The 26,096-nt window shown below is 35.1% G+C and overlaps 1 protein-coding gene and 1 long non-coding RNA gene across 3 annotated transcripts in view; one reads left to right on the forward strand and one right to left on the reverse strand.

Moving 5' to 3' along the window:
- PCDH10 (protocadherin 10) overlaps nt 1-8,599 on the forward strand; it is a 51,977-nt gene extending 43,378 nt beyond the window's left edge. Inside the window, exon 5 of the mRNA XM_072405830.1 lies at nt 1,440-8,599. Within this exon, the coding sequence (XP_072261931.1) occupies nt 1,440-1,459 (20 nt within the window). The 3' untranslated portion in view covers nt 1,460-8,599. The remainder of the gene's footprint in view (nt 1-1,439) is intronic.
- LOC140326852 (uncharacterized) overlaps nt 1-26,096 on the reverse strand; it is a 110,290-nt gene that overhangs the window by 38,577 nt on the left and 45,617 nt on the right. The window lies entirely within an intron of this gene.

A 26,096-nucleotide genomic window follows, 5' to 3' on the forward strand; every position in this document is an offset into this window, starting at 1 on the left:
CAATTGCTGCTTCAATAAATTTAATTTGTTGGGTCTTTTTCCTATTATCCAAAACACTTCCTATTAGCCAAACCTAATTTATATGCATTTTAAAAAGCCTATTTTAGTAGGATTTTTTTTTTCTTTTTTTATAAAACTCACCTGGGAATCAGTTTTCATAAACACTTAATTAACGTAACATGACCTTGCAAACTAGCATGAGCAACAATAAAACACTGCAGCACTCAGTATCCCAATGCTGGCCATTTTAAAATGCCACATTTGTATGCTAACAACCTATTTATCTTGGTAACATCATGCTGATAAGTTGAATTAAATGAATCCGCTTCAGTCCTTAACTCTTGATACAAGCATTAATTCACATAAATTGTAAATTACATTTCTCAAATTTATGCCTAGTATATCTAAGTACATGCACATATTTGTCTACTAATTCCTTAATAATATCTTTAACTCTTTAACACTTAATGTGATTCTGTTAGGTTGTTACAAATATAACTAACCTCATTTAGTCCTTTTTTATAGGTAATTGGTTTACCTTATTTCCTCATAGATAGCAGTTAGGATAATTTGCTTAGTATGAAATGAATACCAAAATTCAGAACAGAATAATTGCACTTAATTTACAATATTTAGGATGTATAACCCATAACTAGCTATATGGGAACCCAATATATATCCAGAAGCTATATCAATGACCTGTTACCATTTTGCTTTGAAATACAGTAGAACCCCAGTTATCCGGAACTCAGATAACCGGAAAATTCAGATAACCAGCACCTGGCAGCTCTGCTTTCTTTGATTGCTCCTGCAGCCCTAGCGGAGCTGTGGCATATGTTCTGCATCCAAGAACACAGGAGCAACCAGTAGAGCAAAGCTGTCAGGAGAGCAGAGTTCCGCTGATTGCTCAGCTTCGCTATTGGCTGAGAAAAGGGAAACCCTGATAATGGCTCAAGCCTCATCATGGTTTCTTTTTTCTCAGCCATCCAGCAATAGAGGTGAATAGGGACGAGTCTCTCCATTTAAGTCTAGTGCTGAATGGCTCAGAAAAGGAAAAAGGAATTAATCTCAGTTAATCGGAAACTACACTTATCCAGAATCGCTCATTTCCTGTTGGTGCCGGATAACCGAGGTTCTACTGTATTTAGAATAATGCTGTCTCTTTTTTTTCTGGGCTCCCTTATTTGCTATTATTACCATATTAAGATGGAAAAACATAATCAGTATGATTGCAAAATGTTTAAAATTACAATTGAAGAAAAAAATGTGTTCTTTACAGTGCATGTATAGTACATATAGTAGTATGTATGAAATAGTCCCTTTGCTATGTTGATATTTTCAAGTCAGCATTATCTACTGTTTTAGTAACTCAACTCCCTTGTGTATGCACATTGGAATACCATTTTTAACCTTTCTTTTTTCTTTTTTTTTCCCCATAGCACGAAAAAGGATATGCTAGTCAAATCTACTGGACTGAAGCAGCATGATTTGCACAAGTTGACCAACAAAAGCATAAATTTTTCAGCACCATCATCCTGGCCATCTAGTGTGGAATCCCAGAAGGATTATAAGTCTGCTGCTGAAGACGTGGCCAATATAAGGACCTTTCTGCTCTCAGCAGGCCTGAGAAATGCGTTGAAATGTGAAGGAGAACTGTTGAAACTGTGGAGGCAACTGACTTTGCCTCACTTATCAGTGTGTGCCTGTTTACAGCACTATATATCTTTCTTTCTCCAAAACATCACTGAGCCCTTTAGATGTTTATAGTCACCACAAGAAGCCAATCGTACAGATAGAACCTGCATTATAAATGCAATATCACTGTTTTAAACTTGACTGTTTTATATTATTTTTGTGTGATCAAGTGTTTCCCAAATTATCCAACTTTACAAGAAAGATTGTGATCATGTTTTTTTTTTCACCCATGGGTCATTAAAAAAGAAAAAATATTGTTTATCCACAGACCCATGGAGTCTCAGAAGACATTCTGTAGTTTATACACCGTGTTGCAAAGTGTTTACTGTACTATTTCAAAGCTTCTAAATAAATATAAAGTATATATATTATATAATTTTCTGAAAAAGTGGTACAATTTAGTTGATTTTTAAATGGATTCACACCGCCCATGTGATGAAAAGATAAGAAAACTATTCAGGTCCTAAATTATTTATTGTTAATATAAATATTAAATAGTGTTTCATAATTATAGATCTGGACCAATTCCTGTTCACCATGTCAAAAGAAGCTGTAGGCTACATCAATTTGTATGGAACTCTAAATACCAAAGATGCAGCTTTCAAGATTGAGCACTATGACTTATTAAGGCATATTTTGATCTTCCTTATTTTATCCTGTGAATTTTAATTTTACAAGTATGTTTTATAAAAAAAAATTAAAAAATAGGAATTGATCTGTAAATGTTGTTAAAAACAACACTGGTTAATCTGTACAGTTTGAAATTGTAAAATATGTATCTGAAGATTACTATTTTGAAAAACTAGCCCCAAACATATAACTTACACGTATCTTTCTCTAGCATAGTTTTGTGGAAACTTGAAATATATACATATATATATATCTTCTAATCTTGCCTAGAAATGTTTTTTAATAGACGAATCATGAAACATAGTGTTTTCAAATTCATTTTTTACACAGCAAGATTTGAAGTTAGGACCATTTCACATATTAAACACTTCAATATTATCTGTGTGTATGATAATATTTTTTCATGGTAAAATTGTAATATAGCTCTATATATATATATATGAAGAGTAATATGTTTTATTAAAGAAAAGTGGCTCATAAGGACAATCATTTTAAATTTACCTTTTACTTTCATGTCAGAAGGTTCAGATATCATCAAATTATTAAAATGTTATTATTTTTATTTTATTTTTTCATAATTCAGTGTGTTTGTTGTAATTTTTGCCAGATTTTATTTTTATATGTGTCAGAATACTTGTCATTTGCTAGATGTCAAACCAAACGCAGTGTATTTTAAAAGGCAATAGCTTAAATTTAGTTTTTCGTCTGGATCTTTATTTTATGGATTTCATAAGTGAGCTCAGGCTTATAAAATCATTGTCTTTTATTTTCTCAGTTTTAGAACATTAGGACATAACTTAGGTTGGCTAAATATATATATTCAAACGTGGCTTAAATAGTGTCTATTCCCCATAAATGGGATATGTAATGGGATGTACAGAGAGTGAGTGACAACTTTATCCACCCAAGTTGTCATTGGAATCTAATGGGTAAAATATTAAACAAGCTGGTGATCAAACAGAAACCGACTTACTACAGCATGTTCTACCTGATAATGTTCAGAATGGGCTCCATTTATGAGACGGAATGTGACATTCCTTCAAATATTCCCTGGAAGAAATCAATTACTGCCATTGAAACACATGGACCTGAAAGATTCCCACCAATGTTTGATTCCCTGTTTTATAAATAGAACCCAATATGTTTCCTGGTTAAAGATAAGACACCTATTTATCTTCTTTTTGCTGTAGGATTTGGTGAACTTATTTGCTGATTGTATTTAATAATCAATATAACATTTTAGTTATTATACAACTCGACTGTACAATGTATGACCACTTTAAATTCATCTAGAGGATAACTTCATAGAACACAACAGTTTATGGACTACCCAATTGAAGCAACTAGTTGGTTTTACGTGTTGGCATTCATTAAACTGCATTATTTTAGTAACTAGCCAATAATATGTTACAAATATATGTGCAATATGTATCTTGAAATATCCTTTGTGCTTATGGCCATCTCTTCATTTTGTCTGTCTAAGATGACCTAGATAATGTCATTTAAAAAATGGTGCAATCGAGAATCAAGGAATTGGGGGCCAGCTTCATTTAAAGTAGTTTCTCTTTACAATACAAAATGAAGTGAGTCCCTATTTCATTAACTACCTTAAATTTTATTACTACTGTGGACTGCTCTGGGGCATAATAGTCTACCTTAACGGAGGGTAAACTTTGGCACACCCTGGTACTCTTACTTTCATGTAAACCATTGTGCAAAAATTCATGTTTATAAAGAAACATTATCATGCATACTAAGTTGGTTGTAAGCATATATGTGCTATTCTTGGGCAATCCATTTCATTGATTTCAAATGGCTTGTTTAGGACGAACATGCTTTTTCCTGGGAATTTAGTTGGCCTGATTGAATTACAAATATGTAGCTGTCTATTTATATCTCACAGTACATAGGACCAACTTATTAGAGCCCACATTATGGATAATAAACTACATATTCCTAGCAAGCAATAAAGTGCTTTAAAATAAGCCATCACTGACCTCTATAAGTGCAGGTAATGTTAAGGTTCATTAAAAAAGATTGTAACAAAAATAATTATTTGGATTTTAGTTGTTTTCTAACAACTTATTAAAAAATGCTGGTTATTTATATTACTTCAAATCAAAGGCTGAAAAGATTTTGGTGCAATGGAAAATAGAATCAGTTGTGCACAGTGAAAATGTAATTTCTCCACAATGCTTACAGATACAGAGCTGAATGCAAGCTTGTTTTAAAGTACCCGAAGTGCTTGATAAGAATATGCACATACCTTAGTGTGTATGGTCTGGGCACACACACAAGATTCAAAAAGAGTATATACCCAGAATGACTGTATAGGTCCTGTGTGAATAATTAGTCCAATTTGTGGTTGGCCAGGAAATTTGTTTTTTTAATACATTACTTTAAACATATTTTGGGATTAAAGGCACCTGTCAGGTTGGCTTCATTATCAACATGTTATGTTGATGAGAAAAAGGGCTGACATAAAGAGGTGCAAAGTGTGTTGCTGCACAGGGGCCCCAGGCCCACTTCAACCAGTAGGGATCTTCATGGGGTCCCTAAGTCAGATCAGCGGGGGAGAAGCTCAAGTCAGTTCTGCTCAGGGCCCTACTGTTGGCTATGTCTGCCACTGGATGAAAAAAATCATTTGGGTCAATTTGCTTCTTTTTTAATTTTGTATTTTTTAAAAAACTTGTAATCTTTTTTTTTTTCATTTTATTATGTATATAATGCTTTTTATTTATAAAAAAAATATTTAATACAGGGTGAACCCATGACACAGAATTCACAGAATATTAGGGGTTCTCTGAAGAGAGCTATTGTCTGCCTGTGATTGAAAATTCATATTACTGAGCACTTTAAAGGATATACTTTATTTTAGCAAAATGTTTAATAAATGACTGTAACTAAGGTTCTAGTGTTCTACTTGTTGAAGGAACCTTTAAATATGACATATTAATATGGAATATTTCATATATACTTGAGTACAAAAGAAAAATATCTTACAGTAAATAATAAAAATATAAAACATTTTTTTCAAATTATGATCATGATAAATCAAATATCTAAAACATATTTTAGTTAAAGCTGAACTCTAAACAAAATATTCTTAGATTAAATTTTATAACTACAAGGGATAATAATATATATTGTATGCACCAAATACCTTTGCAAACCCAGAAAATATCATGTAAATATCTATCACAAGGAAATGATCACCGTGCTGCCTGTTTAGCAAGCAAAGCTGTAGGACTGAGCCAGCAAACCTCCCTACTTAAGACTGACTTCTTGTGAATTAATATAAGAAGCTCCTGCTTCACGCTAAAATGTTGCACAGATTTGGAATAAAATACACAAATTACACCAAGATTCAAGAAAGAATAATTATGCCTTGTATTTAGATATTATTTGCTTTTCACAGAGTTCAGCTTTAAAAACACTTTGTAATGCAACCCAAAAAAAAGAAAACAACACGGACAAAATTACACAGCGGTATGAGAGTAATTCTTTTTTCTGTTAGGCCTACCAGAGACTATAATGCACTTTACTAGAGTACATAGTAAATTGTTTTTGTCAGTATGGGTGTTAAGACGTTTTCTTTACTGAAAGTCCTACACATTTATAGTATATTTCTTCTCCATTTCTCCTTTTCTTACTATTTCTTTCAATAGTCCCACATCACAAAGCTAAAAGACCAGGATAAGGATTCTTACTTTCGAAAAATGTGGTTATTTTTAGTTGGCTCTATTGAGATTTGAACATTTGAGATACAAGGTTAAAATAAAGCTAATTTTTGTTCTTTTGTTAAAGCTTTGTAATTTAAGCTTAACTGCTTTTTTCCCCCTTTCTGTTAAAAAAGAGAATGTTGTTTATGTGTCCCAAAGCTTTTGGGTCATTGCATTTAGATTGTTTTTTCAATGTAAAATGAAATTGTGTTGTGTTTACTCTTATTGGAGTAATCCATCTACATGTGCATATAATGCATGCACTAAATAGTATTTAGATATTTACATTTATATAGCAGCTTGTTTTTGAGTTTTTTTTTCTTTAAAACATTTTTGGGTTATTATTACCATGTAGGTTTATTTTATGTGCATATACCCATTTATGTGGCCTTTACCCTTTATTTTGATCTATGTTATGTTTGTAATCCTTCACTCTGTCAAGGCTTGACTTAAGAAATTACTGTCTTCTTGTTAATTTATGTGCCTCTCATATAACAAATATGTTTTGTAAGGATTTTTTATTTTTATTTTATTATTTTATTTGAAATAGTTATCCTTTTTTTATATTTGTTATATAACAAATAAGTATATGCCTTTGAATACAGTGCTGTAAATTAATTTTTTTCTAATGAAAATCAAATTAAATATAAAATAGGTAAACGTGACAATTAGGAAGTATAGTAATATATATATTAACACTGCAGTGCTCCAGGTATTTCCAATAACTTTTTTTTCTTTAAAAGCTGAACGTTTGAAAGTTGTAGAATCATTGTTCTGCTTTGCTTTTAAATACCTAATTCTAGTCATACACTATGAATTTACTCTGAGTGTTACTCAAATTTATGTAAGTATTTGGTACACCAATCACTTGTTCAATAGTTGATCTGAATTATAATCAAATTAGCCTTTATACCCTATCAAAATATCAACCATTGCTTTTAATTATGTTTTATTGTTTAAAGATTTTTTTAGTGTATGGCTAGCCTAATTATCTTGTATTTATAATCTGAAGCTATACATGGCCAATCAATGCAAGAATAGTATATGTCCTGAACTCCTGGTGTTAATTTTACAAACCAAAGTTTTACATTTACAAACTGTTACCATTGCATTTTGGATTGCCTAAATCTATTGTAAATTTTACACATCTTGCAGATACATTTTCAAGGGTTACCATCAGTGTTTTTTTATCAACCAAAAATTGCTTCTTCCTACCTATACAGTTATATTTTCTACACATTAGCTTAAAAATAGTACTTAGTCGTGTCGACTGATTACTCTATCAAGCTCTGTTGTCTTGTATTTATGTGTCCTGTGCAATTATTTGTTACAAATGTCTTAGTTATTTGACAATTATACCTAAAACTAGTGACATCATTCAAAAATTAATTAGCCTTTTGCAATAAAGAAAGAACAATAGAATTTAGATATATTGACTTAAGTTATCTTTCCTTATAATTTTTCACATTTTTTTATCATTGACAAATTGCAAGAATATAGGATTCATAAATATTTTGCAGTTTGTTTTGTAAATGTTTTACATTTAATGAAAATTATCCTGTAGTCAGTGGGTTCTGTACTGTATTTATGTGACCAATGACCTGTAGAAGATTGGTATGCAGAGTGTTTCTGTTACAGAAATATTAAAATCATTTTTAGTCTTTCACTTTAAGCCAAAGTTTTAAATAATGTTTGCAAGGTTTTTATGTGGAAGGATGGTAAATCACTTCTGATGCAAGGAGATGATTTAGAGTGGTTAGAATTAGTGGAGCACAGGGAGTTGAATCTAGATTGAAAATTGCACTGACCTTCATGCCCCTAGCCTTATAATTTATTGGCTATTGTCCTGGTCCAAGTGACATCCATGATACACAGCAGTGCATCAGCCACCAATCCTAGTGTATCAGAGATGTTTCACTATTACCATTTATCCAGCACCAACATATTACACAGCATTTTAAAAAGTCCAAAGTTATTTAATTAGCCGTCCCTCAGGAAGATTCAATGCTGTAGCCACTGGGCCACCATTCCACATGACACACAAAGTTCTTTGCAGCTCACACCCACGAATTAGGAACCTGAGATGCAGGCCAGGGTTCAACATTACTTGGATTGGAGTCGTCTAGAAACATTCTAAATGATCAAGAAGAAAATGTACTTTCCTGGAGCTTTAAAATCATTAGCAGTTTAAGGTTTCCAGCTCACGGTACATTTAGTGTTTATTAGGAAGAATGCCTGGTACTTTGCTGGTCTTTGGGAAGCCTATCAACTTTGCAGAAAACCAAAAAGATCATTGGGGTAATTTAATTTGGTCAATCAACCTGAAAGGCACAAATTGCAAATGTTTCAGGAAACTCTACCAACCTGTGGAGGAAAAGAAATGTGAAACAAAAAAGAGGAGTACAGAAGGATTTTTTACTAGAATTCTCAAGCCTGAATATGAACCTTATTGCCACTTTTAATATAGAGATATTCCAACTCATGAGAATCTGTAACAATGTTTTATACATATGTTTTATATTATTGTTTGTAAATAAAGAATTCATTGATTTTATACTGTTTATTCCAATAGTTAATTTGGTACATAAAAGCCCTCTATTTCGTTTCACATTTCTCTGTAAACTTTTCTTTTTGGGGGGAGAGGGGGTACCTTATGTACGGGACCCTTATACAAAATTCACAGCCTCTGGAGGAACCCTGGTTGAGAAACACTAACCTGGAGATTCTGCCAGTAACACACTTTGTGTCCTATGTGTCCTTATTTACTGCTCTATATCCACTGAAGAGCAGCTTGCATATATGCATATATGTTGGACTAGAGGAAAATGGAGCAGGACATTAATGCCTTTTTAAACAGCGTTAATTTAATTTACTTTTCTCTAAAACTATGAAACATAAAAAAGTTTCTTTTATATAAGGAAAATAAAAGTATACCAGTACCATAGTAAAATTATATATATATATATATATACATATACACACGAACACACACTATAGTGATACCGGTGTTGCCTAAAAATGCTTACCATTTATTCAAAAGCTTACTAAAAAAAAGAGTTGTGAAATCACAGTTCTGCTTACTTATATCTGTTAAATTCTAGGCATGCACTATAAAATTTTCTCTCAATGTTACTTTTATTCAATATTACAACCAAGGTTGACTTAACTCAGCGATCTACTTCAAGTATTCTTTGCACCATCCTAATAAACAGCTATAAAAATACTTTTATTGGTAACAGACCAAAGAAGAGGAAAGGGGTTGACTTATTGATAGTGCTACATATACTTTATTTCCTCTTTCAACCTGAAATGCTTGCCTAATCAATATATGTATTACACATATGTAATACTCCAATGAAATGATCTTATCTTATCCAACGAATGATAATGATCCAACGAATATTCCATATTTTGGCTGAAAAACAGTTCCATCTACATTTTTCTGTGCAAGACTCTAAGGAACAAAATATATTAAGTAATCTGCAGTTTCTCTAAACTAGGCATGTTTAAGCTTCAGTAATTCTGGTTGATGTGTCTAACTTCACTATATGCTATATTTATTGGTTTGTTTCTTGACAGTAGTGCTTGCAGTGATTTTTAAACAGGACCATCCGATGGTGCATATTAACTAAATCCCTGTTCAAAACACATTAGGAGTAATGAGCAACATTGATTTTCATCTGCAGTCAAGCAAAAGGTCTTCTTAAATAAAACAAATGCAAGAAATTGCAGCTATGCTCATGAAAAATAATGGTAGCTAGTGAGGCCACATAACATTTGAAGATAATTAAGGCTGTTTTATTTGACTTTTTAAGTGAATACAGATACATCTCATTTTATGCACAATGACAAATCATCAAAACAACAAAAAAATTATATAAAAAATTAAATATACTGCACATAGATGCTAAACAAAGGAAAATACCAAATAAAAGGTAAGCTAAATAATTCAAATTCAATTTTTAAAGAAGGAACTCTGGGTGCTAAAGAAGTACATTTTAGAGAGCGCAAACTCCATTAATCTAAATTTTATTTTTCAAAAGCCATTTGTATTTTGACTCCTATATTCCCTTTTATTTATTATATTTATTTATTTATTTATTTTCCCTTTTTTATTTATTATATTCACATTTTGAAAGTCACATCCTTAAGTAAGAGCACAGGACATTACAGGAGTGCGATGATTACTGCTATGCTAGATCAACATTTTTTGATAACCCTTGATAGTCTGGACACACAATTTGACAAATACTGAGCAATGGAAACCATTGGGATAAAAGAAAAGTGCTGATGTTGGTGATGCAGGTGCTTCCAGACCCCAAAAATTAAAAGAATATGTGTGAAATGTTGAGACTCTAAATGTGATGGCTGCGGCAATCAAGACTGAATAGGAGTGCAGAGCCTCCTGGCATACTCCCATCACGCATCCCAGGAAGCTCCTGGCTGCTCCTTCATTGAGGGGAAAGAAATGCCGATCTCACGCATGTGCATCTCCACAGGCAGGTGACACACGATCATCAAAGGCGCGGAGTCTAAGTGGCACCATTTCCTGTAGTAGACTGTTATTAAAGTAAAAAAGAGATACACTAAAGATACACTACTCAAATCTTTGTCATTACCATATGTTTCAAAATATTTTCATACTGAAATTACTGTATATTATTTAAAGAAGGTTTATCCTTTTTTCTTCTATAGTTAAAACAGGAGCTTTTAACACTGGTTGCCTGGAGGCTGGGAACCTTAAGCATAAGAGAGCATCCTTTGTGCCAGAATATAATGTTCTGGCACAGATCCAGTGAAGTTTGTCATATAAAAGGTGGTTGTACCCCATTACCAATTTCCTTTTGGCAGCAAGGAACAGACAGGGCTAATATAACCACACTACAGACCTGATTTATTAAAGCTCCCCACGACTGGAGAAGGTGAGTGAACCTGGATGATCAAGAAAACCTGAAATGGATCTAGTCCAGGATTAAAACATTTAATACAACTCTTCATGGTAAATTATTTTTAATGAATTATTCTATTCCATGTTTGCTGGGTCACCCAGGTTCTTCCATATTAGCCTTCCATATCTTCTCTAGCCTTAACCCCCCTAGCGCTATTCCTGAGTGTGACTCGGGGTGGATAGCTTTTAACTAAAAAAAACCCTACTTACCTTGTTATGTCGCGTCCCCTGGCGTCCTCCTGGTCCCCGCAGGCCCTGGGGACATGTCCTTCCTCCTTGATCTCAAGCCGCAAAGTGCACAGACGAGATCTACGGGGTTTCCTGGTGACATTGGTGCAGACGCCGGTTAATTTTTAATTAAATAATAAAATTAAATAATTTTGTATTGGATTCAATACAAAATAGCTGTATTGAGTCCAATACAAGGAAAAATTCATATAATATATATATAAAATTATATTAAATATATATATTATATATGCTACTGTAAACTTACATTACATGTTAAATATTTTTTTTTATTTTTTTTTTAACAGATTTTTGTTATTTAAAGTTTATTATTAAATTAATTAAATGTGTTAAATATTGGTGAGTTATGCCTAATATTTTGTAGCCTTTAATGAAAAATAAATTTCCATGCAAAAAACTGTACCGCTTTTTGCGTGGAAATTTGGACTGAATTAGACCGCTAGGGAGGTTAATAAATCAGGCCCTAAATTCCTAAGTTTTTGATTGGATAACCAGATGGTGCACAGTAAAGCAACAACACACTCATTTAGTTTACATTTATGTAACGGGTACACAAAAGGTGTCCCTTTTTGTGTACTATTTTAATGCAAGGTCTAGTGAGTAGACATGAGGAAAAATGGACTCCCAAGTTCAGAAAAAATTACACTTTTGCAATATAACAATAATACTATCTCTTTTGCAATATAACAATCTCACCTGTTTGCATGACTCTACATGATGCACACTGGACTGAGCATGCACATGCACAGAGTACATTCTTGGTACTAGTATGTGATGTTGGAGATCAGAATTGTAGCATTTTATTCCACACACCTTAACCAATTAGCTTCACTAAAGCAGTGGTGTATGTAGCACAGCTGACATGCTACTCTACACAATTACAAATTATTTTTAGTAGTAGTCATGAAATGAAATAAATACTAATAATGGGCAAAACAGAATTAGAGAGAGTGAAGACTAGTTTTATTCTTAGTGTTTATATAAAATCATGTTGTTAAAAAAGTAAAATTAAAGGTTAAAAGCATAGCACACTATGCCAAAAATAGAAAGGGTCTATAGCTAAAACCGAATTTAAAACACAAGGTTTAAATAGCACGTGGGGAAAAGCAAAACACTGGGATACTTGGTGTTCTAAAGAAAATTTAAGGATTTTTTAATGCTTTAGCAAAACCTACCTCCAACAAATTAAAGAGGAACTAAACCCAAAAATTACCCAAAACAAAAAATACACTTACCTTTATTCCCGCAGAGCAGCTGATCGATCCGAAGGGTTCTTCCATCCGGCTCCACGTTTTCCTGGCATTCGTTTTCAGGCTGGCGGGCTAGGCGTCACCATATTCTACTTGTTCTTCCCAGTTCTTCTTCCTATGTCACCCGATAGAGGTGCAAGATCGGGTGACGTAGATAAGTAAAAAAACTTGCCGATCTCACTACGCATTTGTGAGATCAGCAATTTTTTTCCCTTTTCGCGAAAGGACTCCTTCAGCGCATGCCCGAGAATCCCTCATCTTCTGAGCAGCCAAGAGCCTCCTGGGATGCATGAGGTAGGTATCCGGAGGCTCTGCGCTCTGCCTAGGTGATTGAGAATTAGGGGAGCAGTGCTGCACAAACAAACAGAATTTTTACCTTACATAAAAGGGTTGTCCACCAGTTGTCCTCTAAGTTTAGGTACCCTTTAAGCTTCCTCTTTCTGCAAAATCCCTCCACAAACAAACATCCCACTCCCCCAGCAAAGCAATCACTAGAAAAATAAATTTCTCCCCCAGCAGCCTTAGAATAAATTGCATGCAGAAATAGAAATCATTAGGCAGTGATGTTGCATTGTGTTCTGTTGTTGGCAAACCAAATCTCAGAAATGACAGCATGGGAGATGCATACGGACATACCCTTTTATATGGATCAAAGGTCCCACTGTTTTTAGTGCACTGAGAAGACAAGCTGTGACCCCTGTAGATATACTCCTGTCACTTTTTCTTTGTAGGAACCAAACTTGCACCCCTAAACTGAACAATATAACAATGCTATGGGAGGTAGATTCTTCCAGACAAAAAGCAAATATATCCCACAGGCCTATTGCAGCATGACCTGGAGTCCACAGGTTTCCTCCTCTATGCTAGATGCAGAAGCTGTAGAGGACAAACTCTTGACCTTACTGTATAGTTGAATTACTTTTTCCCTCCTCCTTGCTGCTACAAGGAAAAAAGAATAGTGCAATGGCTATAAAGGTAGGGCAGGTACAATTTATCACCTCGTGCCCTGTGCATGTAGCTCCAGCCCAGAGCATAGAGAAGGGAACAACAGACATGATGGGGGCAGGCAGGAAGATGGACCTTCCATTTACATGGAAAATTTGCTTGCTTTATTTGTATTTGTCAAAGCACATTCAGATGCATTGCAGTACTTTGGAACCTACTGCACAACACAAAGCAGCCTACAACCAAAAAGCTGCACAGCCTTGGAACTCACACTACAGATATACAGCTGTAATCACTTGTACATATCAAGAATTCCACTGCTAGCTTTCAGGGTGGATTTAGGTCAAAAGATAGATATAAAACAGGTTTTGTATAACCAATATTTAATGGGTAACTCCAATCAGGCAGCCAATAGCACTGACTGACCCTCTCATGTGGAAATTAGTATGAGAAAGGACCAACAGAACAGAAAAATGTATACAACGAAGATCCAATAAGATTTTTTGACACATACCACTTTTCAGTGAAAATTTACTTTAAAATCAAATAAAATATCAGTTTAAATATTCTAAATACATTCCTGATGCATCAGAACAAAGGATGTATAAAGTTTGTTTTCATTAAAAAGCTACCACAGCCTAATTTGAAAACTCTGTCCCATGCAAGCATGCTGTGGAGAATGTCCCCTGGTCTTCTAAAGCTTAGCAACCAACTAAAGTATGGGGTTACTGGAGCATAATGTCTTTAGAGCACAAACGGTCACTCGAATACTAAGGATCATTGGAGTACAAAATTACTAGAGCACAGAGGTCACTAAAACACAAATAGCTATTAAAGCACGGGATTTGTACAAATGTCTAGCAACTAGACATTTGTATATAGGGGTCAGTAAAGCACAAAGGGTCAATGGAGTACAGGGTAACTGAAGAACAGTAGGGTCACTCGGGCAGAGAGGTCCACTGAAAAGTATGGTTACTTTAACACAGAGGGTCACTGAGCTATAATGGATTACTGTTACTCAAAAGGTACAGGAGCAAGGGAGTACTGGAGTACAAATGGTCACTAGAGCACAAGGGGTCACTGAAGATCTTAGGAACAATATTGCATAAAGGGTCACTGGAGCACATAGGGTTACTGAAGCACGGGATAATATGCTTACAGGGATACCTGGAAAGTAATTGGATAAAAAGTTGGATAAAAATAGAGGAAGTAGGCAGTGTGCAACACCCAGATCATGCTGGCAGACATACTACATAAAATTAACTCTAGGGCTTTGCATACTTTTTGTTCTGATGCACATGAAATGTATTTTATTGCCACTAAAAGTTCAGTTGGCCTTTACTTAGCCAGTCTGCCTTTGAAGGTTATTTATAAATGACATACACATTTAAAAGGCATGATACCACACCATAACCTAATAAACTAAAGCAACTTCGTTTCTCACCTTGAAGTTTAGACTAGCGAGTTCATGAGCAGATTTGCTTGAGGTTTCTTTTTTTTCCCACAATCTAGATCAATGAATGTGGATCAATGTGTCTGTCCAGCACTGTCAGTGGCTCCTTGAATCTCATGGAATGTGAAAATAACATTACAAGGTCAATGGTAAATCCATCATTTGAATAAAGATAAACCATAAAGGGAAATGCTTTACATTGTGATACACAAATCAAACGTGATTCAGTTAGGTGACAAAGTGAGAAAACCATCTTTTGTACTGGTAGTTCATTGGATGTACTTTCTAATGTATTCACTGAATTGCAAATGATAGACAGAAGCCAGATTAATTTTAACTTCTAGCAAATTACAGTTCCTAAACATATTTTGAGTTAAACTGTGAACCTCAGTCAGAGGTTATTTAATCCATTTAGATGGAAATTACTTTGCTAGAACAATAACAACATTTTAAAATGAAAGGAAGTTACTGGGCAGTAAGAAGTGATTATTTTATTATAGGTAAACCTTTTAAAGCTGTTGTGGTGAAATAAGTGAATCAACAGTTACATGGTGCTATGGTTATGAATAGGGATATTATATCATGTTAGACTAAAACATATTTCCAGGGTAAAAAAGGTAATATTTACTAGCAATGTAAGAAGTAATACTATTAAGTGTATTCCTGGGATATTTAGACCTTCATAGCTAAAAACAATTAATAGCCCCCCAATGCCCCCTTACAAAAAGGTGTATTGAGCTAACTATCTCAAATATTAATCCTTACTTCACTTATTTTTATACTGAAGTTCATTCCTATAAACTCTTTGTGATCATCAAGGCTAAACCTGACACTGTTTGTTTTCTGGTCAGTTGTGGTACATTAGTACTCACACATTTACATGCATTGCATTAGGGCAGCCCATCATGTACTGCCAAAGCACCATAATGGATCTAAAAACATACATGCATCAGTTTTTTTTTAATCACAGAACATGATAATGCAGTATTACAAATATGCACAGCATTCCAACTCCCTGTACCCATGCCATTCTGTCATTTGGGGCCCCGCAGACAATTGCCCAATCTGACCTACTTTAAAATTGGAAGTAAATTTCTTTTGGAAGTTAGATGACATTCAAATTAAACTGCATTGCACTAATGTGTGAATGGTTCTCTTAGATGCTTAACTGGCCAATGATCCCATGTTGTGCACAATCGTAGTATAAAACACTGTTTATTCTGTCCAGAGATGTCACTTATAGCCGCAAGGAGAACAAAGAAATAGCAGCAGCCCCTGGTTCCCTTTAGTCGTGCAGCAAGAGATGTATTTTATCGGCATCCTCAGCACACACTCTGAGGCTGTGCAGAGCTGAAGGTGATTTTAGGGATAGGTTAGTTACTGACTCAATCCTGCGTTGTTATTGGCTGCTGGGGCTTTATAGCTTTTCTGCTCCCAGTCTCCAGTGCCTGTTGTAGTGTTTGGCTAGGCTGATCTGCTGCTGGAGTGTATTCATAAGATTTCCTGTTGCTGACCTTGTCTGTTTCTTACCCTGTAAGTGTATAATGCCTGGACTGTCCACTTGCCTGTTGGACAGATTAACTGTAAATAGGGCTGTGTACACACATTAAATTGTTGTTGTTGGAAAGGACCTTTTATAGCAAAAGATTAAACGAGCACTACACATACAGCGCCGTTCTGCTCTATCTAGAGTGGAGGGGGAGAAGGACCAAGGGGCACCCTGCTTCGTTCTCCCGTTCACTTGTATTATGATCATTCTTCTGATCCATGAATGACTTCGGGTGAGCGCTGTACACGTCGGATTCTCATCCGATACTAGCCCTGAAGCGATGATCGGACTAGAATCATCTGACGTGTGTACGTAGCCTAACCTGACTCTTTATTCTGGACTGGATTTTGCGTGAATCCTGGTGGAGGTTCCTGGGGAAGTAAAAGATTTTTGGTGAAGGAGGAGTTTTCTGGAGGGAAAGGGGATTTATGCTTATATAATTTTGCTGGAGAAAAGGGGTTATGTTTACTGTGATTTTGTTGTGCACACATTGTAACACTTGTAAATTTGTTGCCTGCATGTTGTAACTATTTGGCAGTTGTCTGACTCCATATTGTAATTATTTAGTTGCTAGCATATTGTGACAGTTGATATATTGTTTCTGTGTATTGTACATGATTACCCTGTTGATTGCCCCCGGGTCCATGTATTTTTTTTTTCTTTTGTGGATAATCAATTTTTGCCTATAGTTATTGCTTTTTAAAACATCATATTAATATAATGTGTAGGCATGTCACTATCAAAGTATGACACGGTTTTCCTGTTTTTTTTCTAATTAGCACACCAGTATTATGTTTCTCTACAGTTAAAACTTTAATCCAACATCCCCAAAATCCACAACTAGCCATTTGGCAATTGAACAGTCTAAATGCAGAGAGATGACAAAAAATCTGCGTTGTTAAAACAAGAATTAATCTTTACTTTTGTGACTTTAAAGTAAGATAAAGGTGGGGATTGACTATAAAATACTAAAAATAATAAAAACTAAAAATAATTTGCCAGGTTAACAGCTTTTTGTATTTCAACTGTACTGTATTTTTTATTTTCTGTTTTGGGTTCTGTTAAGTATTGAAATGCTAACACATTTAAAAAAAACTGTAATTGTAAATGTCAATGAATGAATTTAGTTTTGAATGCACATTTGTATTCTGATCTCATAGTCTTGTTTGTCGAAGTAAGTTACATTCCATAGTATTTTTAATACTGTCCTCTAGAGGATTTGCCCAAAGCAGAAGAGCTTTCTGTCAATAATATTGAAGGCTGAAACTGCAGGAGGTTATTTGAAGCATGATGTGGACAGATTGTAAAGGAAATGGTGAACTTGTGTACCATGCTTTCTTAAGTTTTGTACAAAGCTCTGCGCAGTGACTCCTGTAAAATACATCACTCCTCGCACAATTTTGTTACTAGATACAGAAGTCCCTGTCTAGAACCTGCACAGCGGTAAAGAACAAACAGTGATCTTTCCTAAAACAAACCTCGACTTCATAGCACTTTTATCATCTTACATTTACTGAAACTGAGACACACAGAATTTTCATGTGATTCCTCCAGAGATACATACAGAACAGAGAGTTCTTTAAACTGCACTCATGAGAGGAGCTATTAGTTGATATTTTTTAATCAAATATGCATCTTAGTTCAATGATTTTTAAAGTTATCTCCTTCTGCTCAGTTTTTTGCAACTGTTCTTTCTACTATTATGGTATGAACAGAAGCCAAGAAAATAAATAATAGAAAAAGTTATAGATAGATAGATAGATAGATAGATAGATAGATAGATAGATTTCAATAAAGAACCCTGCATAATTAATTCTTACAAGTGTACAAAGTAGCTTTGCTGATGAAAGTGTATCTTCTCCAGCCTCGGAGAGCTTTATTAAATTGGGCCCAAACAGTCATGCTAGCATAAATACAGCGGTCCTCCATCATTTAGAGGACATCAACTTTAGATAGCAAGTGTGTATTTTAGGGAAGGATGACTTCTCAGAAACTAGAAAAATAAGGTTCAGATACACATTAGGAAAGAAGTAACAGACAACTTTAAAAATCCCTTGAAATTTATGAATGGTGCTAGGTAGATACAATTCACATATAATATGCATACATATAACTATAATATATTTACCAAAGTTACCTTTGTAATAGGAAGTATATAAAATGCCTTACTGTTAATCAGAAATCCAAATCAGTTTATTGCAAACAGAAAAAAATGAAGCCTGATCTTCTTGGTATAGAGCACAAAGTACTGTGTAATTTTACTGTTGCAATTCAACACATCAATGTAAAGAATCAAAGCACAAAGATTCACATAATGTAAATTGTTCACATGGTGCGCACAGGGAAACATGCTATGACACCAAGGTCACACAGGAAAACATATTGTACATGAATAAATAAATAATTTTTTATATATATATATATATATATATATATATATATATTGCCTTATAGGGTAGATTATCTGATCTTTTTTTAAAACCATATTCCATATAAGCATTCTCCCTAAATTATTAGGCCTTAATAAAAAAAAAATAATTAGTCACTTAATTAAAAAAAGAATGACATTTTCCATTAACCTGATTGGATAAATGTAGTAAACACTGTCTAGCGTTAAAACTAGCAATCTGGAGTATGCACATGCTCTGCAGATTTTTGTTCTATCCAGGCCAAGAATATACAAATCTTGCATCCTTGGCAGAAAACACAGGAAGAAGGTGACGATTATGGAAAATATATAAAAAGTCATTATTATTATACAGTTTCATCATATTATGCAGTGCTGTACAAAGTTGACAGTTGTGTCACTAGCTGTCCTTTAAAGGAGCTTTCAATCTAATGTCTCCACCATAGTCATTATTAATATACATATTATCATATGTCATTATTGTAGTCTAATGTCAGTTTTTGAGGGGAAGCCATTTAACATTACTGCATGTTTTTGGGATGTGGAAGGAAACCCACACAGACATGGGGAGAACCTACAAATTCCATGCAGATAGTGCCCTGGCTGAGATTTGAAACTGGGACCTAGTGCTACAAAGCCAAGTGTGCTACCCTTGAGCCACCATGCTGCCCATTACATTTAAACATTCATATTATTTTTAGCATACAGTAGCTTCCTTTAGAAACTTCATTTTATCTTTGATATTAATATTGATTTATATACATCATTTGAAGGACAATAATTGAAAGTTGTGGTTTCACTTTTCTTTTTAAAGGATTCCCATGATTCTTCGAAAGTTCTTTGATTTGTTTGCAGTCCTTTGAGAATTGCTTGGTAAAAGGCAGTTTGTTAGGTTAAGTAGCTGCTACAATTGCACAGCATATCACGTGAGTGCTGGGAAGAACATGTGCAGAGTGACAGGAATCTGAATCAGTTCCTCAAACATACGTCTTGCTAATCCTGGGAAGAGGTCCTCATGTAAGTTCTGGGAACTCCATAAACAGTCCAGGTATCCATTCTATTTGAATCAATTACCAAGACTAAATAATTCACAGATGGATTGATTGAGCTTTAATGGCACATTAGCTGGATGTTTTTGAAGTGCTTGTTTGAACTTCTGTTCTGGACGTTTACCTTTTTCATGTGTTTGGATGTAGACAGTCCTGTGAATGGATTTTGTTTCCTTCTTGGGCAGTTTTGGTTTTTTACACTCTTTTTATATTAATTTTGCCTGTTTCTTTAACAACATCATTTTTATGACACAATCTATTTATGAGTTTAAATAATTTAAAATGCAAAATGTATATATTAATTATACTTTCATGTATGGCAATGCCTATATAAGCATTATTTTTATCACTGCCACCTATAGGGTTTCAATTTATTAAAGGCAGGTCTATCAAGTGTAGTTACTAATTTTGTATCTTACAATATAATACAGCAGGATATATGTGCATTCTTGATCCAGGGCCTTTCTAGACTTAAGGCTGCTTGACTTTTTGTACCCCCTCACCCTCCACATGCTCACACACTTTCCTATCAGCCTCTGCCATTTTGAAATATCATTATTGTGCCAAATATCACTGTAAAAAAAAAATCTTCTCTTAAGCTACCTGCTACAACCTGGGAAAGAAATCCTGCAGGTTGGCAAGCCAAACATTTGTTTTGCAATAATACACTGTGAAGCTACCTTCCCACTTACAGGTGGACAGGAAAGGGTATGACCTTGACCAACACCAGCTATTAGAAGGTTGGGCCATTGTGTAACTGAACAACCTGATGACTACTATGGCAGCTGCCATGTGATATGATGTGATGTTACAAGGAAAAGTAATTTTTTTTTACCATTATGGCAGATTCACACTTACCTCTTAGTCTGCACATGTGCACACTACTTGCTGCAGCCCCTATTCATTCCCTATGGTCCTGCTTCAGAAAGACGAAACATGTAAACACACTGCAACCTCACTGCCAGTGTGAATGAGTCCTCTTGGCACCCAAACCAGTTTATTTTCAAAGATCAGATACAAATTTGTGGGAATTTGCAGAACAGGTACAAATATAGCTAATTTTTTTAATGATCCTTGGTTTATTTTTTTCACCAATGCAGTAGGATTATAATATTTCTATGATAAACTGAAGGGCTGTAAATATTGTTGTGTTGGTAGAACATGCTGGAGACATATTTCCTTTCTTCATGTGCATGTACTTTAATCTCAGCCCTTGTGATGTTTTCAGTTAAGGAGATTTCTTAAGGCCAGTTCTGCCACATTCCAGTGCTCCCAAGCTACCACGAATGCATTCCTCCAAACATCCTAGTAGTAAGTCTGAGATGAGATGCTATGAAGCATTTTTAGCACAATACATTGATACATGTTATCAAACAAGGTCTTTTTTTATTTTCTCAAGGATTCATTCAGAATAGAATAAAAAACAGTAGCTTTGTAAATGATTCAGTAATTTTCTACATTCATCTATTACCATTTGTATACTTAACAAATTAAATAGAAACTTATTCTTCCGTTAAATGAAAGAAATTTTAGAGTCACTTTAAATACATGCAACCCTTTTATTCTTGTTTAAGTCTCTAAATTTTAATACCTACAGTTTACTGTCAAAAGTTACTGCTCTTGCAGAAATCCACAGTTCTATATATAAAGAATGAATGTCTATTTATAAATACACTAGCATGTTCAGAAACCATCAGTGCCCTGATTTCACCCATAAATACATGTAGACAGATGCTTAGATTCTCAAGTGGCTGCCTTTCCTTTGTATGTTTAATGTTGCATGTCAGATGACTGAACGCAACATTGTAAAAACAATACTGAAACACAAAACACAACACAAAATTAAAAATGCAGCACACGGTAAAGGGTTAACCACGTTTTAAAGCCGCAATCTTCCAGAAAAAGCACAGGCTCTGAAATTAAATAGGTAAATCTGGAATAACAGCCTCTGGAACTGATGTAATGGCTGCTTATTAGTTCATGTGAACTTGTGAACTTTGCATAGACAACACAAATTGGATTTATTACTGTTTAAAATGCATGGAAAAACTGATTTATAGATGGTAACTATTCTTTGAACACGAGATCCATTTATGAAAGAACAAGATCACATTTCCTTACAAACTGATTGCAATATTCAATATAATTGTTTATCCGACGTAGCCTAGTACACTGTTTAACTATTACATAAATCAATATTACAAAAAATGTATTATTTTACAGGAATGTGTATACTCAAACAATAATAAACAATTCTATCAAAATGGTAAAATAAGTTTTACCTTTTTTGTTGAGCACTGTTTTATTGTTAACTAACAGCTGTAATATCTGGAAATTGCTTGCTGCATTTTTTTAATCAGTGCTAAGTGATCAGATTAGTATCTCTTTATTTCCTTTTCTGCAGATAACTGAATGTGTGACATAAAAATGAAAAATAAAAGTTGTCTTTAAAATTATACAAAAACATGCATATACATGGCACAGATGATATCAAAAGGGCAGATTCCTATTTGTAGCCTTGCTGTTCAGGTTTAACCAGGTTACGAAATTGTCCCAAACATTGAACATTTTGTTTGATTATATCCAATAATTGTTGGGTAAATAAAGAGTTGATATTTGGCTACAAGTTTAAGTTTATAAGGCAGGCTATCCAATGATGTCCTAGTACAGCAATGAGCAGCTAAGGAGGAACAGAGAACTCCACAAACCATGTTTAATTTTGGCAGCCTGACCATTGTGTTTTTCCCACCCAGACACTAAGAGGGAGTGCTGAGAAGTTCCTGGCTTTGCCCAGAAAGAAGGGAGCCAGAGTTATGAAATAACACATTTATTCAACATATTCCCCACTGAGACTGATGCACTTGGTACAGTGTAGTTGCAGCTTTTCTAGACTGTTCAAATAAAAGACCTTTGGTTGGGCCGCAAACCAGATCTTAGCAGCATCTTTGATGTCAGAAATGTCCTCAAAATGCTGCTCCTTCAGGTGTTTCTTCAAATTTGGGTACAGATAGTAGTGCGAAGGCGCCAGGTCAGGTGATTAGGGGGGATGGTGGACCAATTGGAAATCCAGGGTGTTCAATTTAGCAGCCACAACGTTGGACATGTGCACAGGTGGCTTGTCCTGCAAAAAAAGGATCCCTTTGGTCAACTTTCCAGGGCGTTTCGTCTTAATTGCCTCCTTCAGCTGGTCAACCTGTGCAGCTTAAAAATGGGCCAAAACGGCTTTGAATGCTTCAACTCGTTCCTTTTTCTGATCGCTGTTCAAACATTCAGGCACTCACTTCACTGAAAGCTTGCACATGTCGAGGATAGTGGTGATAACAAACCCAACACGCTCCCGTGAGATGTCAAGTATCTGGGCTATCTTTTTTGCGGATATTCACCGGTCCTCAATAATCAGCTCATGGACAGCATCGCAGGTTGCTGGGTCAGTTGAGGTTGGGGGGCGCCCACTGTGGGGCTCATCTTCAACGGTGAAATGCCCAGTCTTGAAACAAGATATCCAGGTTTTGACAGTGCTGTAGGAAGGACACTTTTCCCCCAGTGTTTGTGACATCTAAGTGTAAATATCCTTTGCTGACTTTCCCTGGAGAACCAAAACTTTATGATGGCCCGTAACTCCAACAACGTGAAACTTGCTTGTTCCTCTGCCATCACAACTTCTCACTAAAAGGAAAAACAGTTTTAAGAATCGCAAAGACCTGAGATTTGCACAGTTACATTCTAAGATATTAGGCTGCCATATGCCCCCCCCCCCTATTAATTATTCAATTTTGTCTGAAAGGGGGCAAAGCCAGGAACTTCTCAGCACCTCTTCGTATAAAAGGCAAATGCAAGCTCTGGCCACCATTGTGGTGTGTTGATGTGTACTAGCCATATTTTAGTGACAAAAAGCCATTATATCTCATTATTGTTCATTTAACACAAAAACCAATAAATAAAAAAACTCAAAACTATCTGGATATTTATAGGTAGTTCCAGTAATAATGTTTATAATTATGAACCATTTTAGTCACCACTGGTTATTTCATTAGCAGTCACTACTTTCCTTTCTTTACACTACTATGTGACCAAGATTGAGTCCCTGTCCCTTACAGGTTCCTGTTAATAGCTAGGTACACCTGGCTAGGGATATGTGGTCCAGTAAGCATGGGTAGGGCCCTACATATCCTTTACAGTAAACTGTGTGATTGTAGCAGTGGCTGGACATTCAGCTACCGGGGGGTACATTATTTGTCATATTTGTCATATCACCAAGAGTTTATTATTAAGAGCTGCTTAGTGCTCTGTGGGCCCAGACTGACACATGGCTAGCATGCACAATTACCAGCCAAAGTTGTGAGGTTTATTTTCTTCACCTTGGACACCTGGCACATGTACGGTGCCTGGCCCATGCAATGAATTTGGTATTTAAATTTTTCCTAACTACCAAGGCGTGCAGCCACTGCTGGATTAGACCATGAAAATCTGTGCTAGATTGATAGTAGGATTCATAGTAGGAGAAGAATATAGAGGAGGAGAAACGGGACAACCTGTCATTTACCTAAAGTCAACACCAGCTTAACAGTGCCCACCAAAACTAATCTGCATTTGTGTTCCCTTCCATGAAGAGGTGGAAGGTGTTGTTACAAAAGCAAAGAAGCAAATGAGGAATTGGGGGTGGCTTCATCAGGGTTGTCAAATTCCTTGTGAATTCACAGCTATCAGTTTTAGATAAGGAAGGATGTGCCTGACCCACATGAAACTGGATCCTCAGAGGTTGTCAGTCTAAGCCACATGAGTGCTTTCATGTTGCCCAGCTTACAAAATGACCCTTGCATGGATTACATCAAAAATCCCAGAACTAAATACCCAGTCAACTACTGGGTGTTCATGATGTCCATATGGTAGAACATGCTCTGGAGGTGTTTCCACACCTTGCTGCAACTGTCTGATTCAGCACATTTTAGTGAGGGTTGGTTGATGACATGAAAAGTGTATCTGCCTGACCTCAGCCAATGTAGACTGCAATATCTTTAATAAAATGGATCAAGCTTAAATCTCTGATAACATCTATCCTCCTATACTCCCTATACCCCTAGTGAATATATAACCAGAAAGATATATTCTCTCTGAACAGCGCTGCGTAATATGTTGGCGCTATATAAATACTGTTTATTCTTATTATTAATATTATTAATAATAATAATAATAATAATAATAATATACAAGCAAAACTAATCTTATTTTGCTTAATTTTTTGTGGGCCTGCTCTTTGCCTCTCTCTGTGGTATAAAGTAAGACATGTTCTAGTGACATATAGATGAGACAGAACCAGTGTTAATACATAAACCAGTTGTCTGTGTCAGACAAACTTTAGTTTCTGTTGTAGAAATATGACCTGAATACTAATGGATTTTTTTGCTTGTTTGTAAATCGTAAAAAAAAAAATAATAGCTTTCATGCTTGCAATGATGAAACCCTTATCACTTAGTGGTGAGACATTCTTTGCTTGTACAAGAGTACAATCATTCATCTCTATGGAGTATAAAGTACACACATTGCAAGTCTACACTGGCTTGTACTTTGAAGACCTCAAGATAGCCAGTAGATAAGATTTTGCCTGTCAAAATATGTCACTTTTCCAACTGGCTTTGTGTTTACAGAACAATGTCTGTCTCCAATACAGGTGAACAGAGATGATATACAATTGCTTTATGTCAAAGCAGGATGGATGTACATGGCATACAGTTTTATAGAAGCCTTGCCAAAAATGTAGTGAAACCTACAGTTAGGTAAAATATGCCAGCTAACTGGCATTGTGATTTGCCTCATACATTCCCTATGCTTTGGCATTTTTTTTAACTACATATTGACTTTGGGGTCCAGGATTTATTTAGTAACAATTGTCCATCCTATCATTCAGAGTAGACACATACAATTATTTACAATTAGTTTTATAATTCTAAGATGCAGTGTAAAATACCCACATGTTTTAATACCTGTGACATCACTGTAAATGGGATTATTTATCATGGGGGTTCAGTGAGTTACACATATCACTTCCAAAAGGCTTACTGGTCTGTATGTCTCATGATTCCTTGGGACTCCCATGCTAATAGGGAGTTCTGGACATAGGTTTCACTACTTTCATCAAAAGCATACTTTTTTTTGGTACATAAATATCGTACAGTTTATCTATGCTGCTAACCTTTCAATG

This window comes from Pyxicephalus adspersus, chromosome 3 (assembly GCF_032062135.1).
Source record: "Pyxicephalus adspersus chromosome 3, UCB_Pads_2.0, whole genome shotgun sequence".
Taxonomy (NCBI): Eukaryota; Metazoa; Chordata; class Amphibia; order Anura; family Pyxicephalidae; genus Pyxicephalus; species Pyxicephalus adspersus.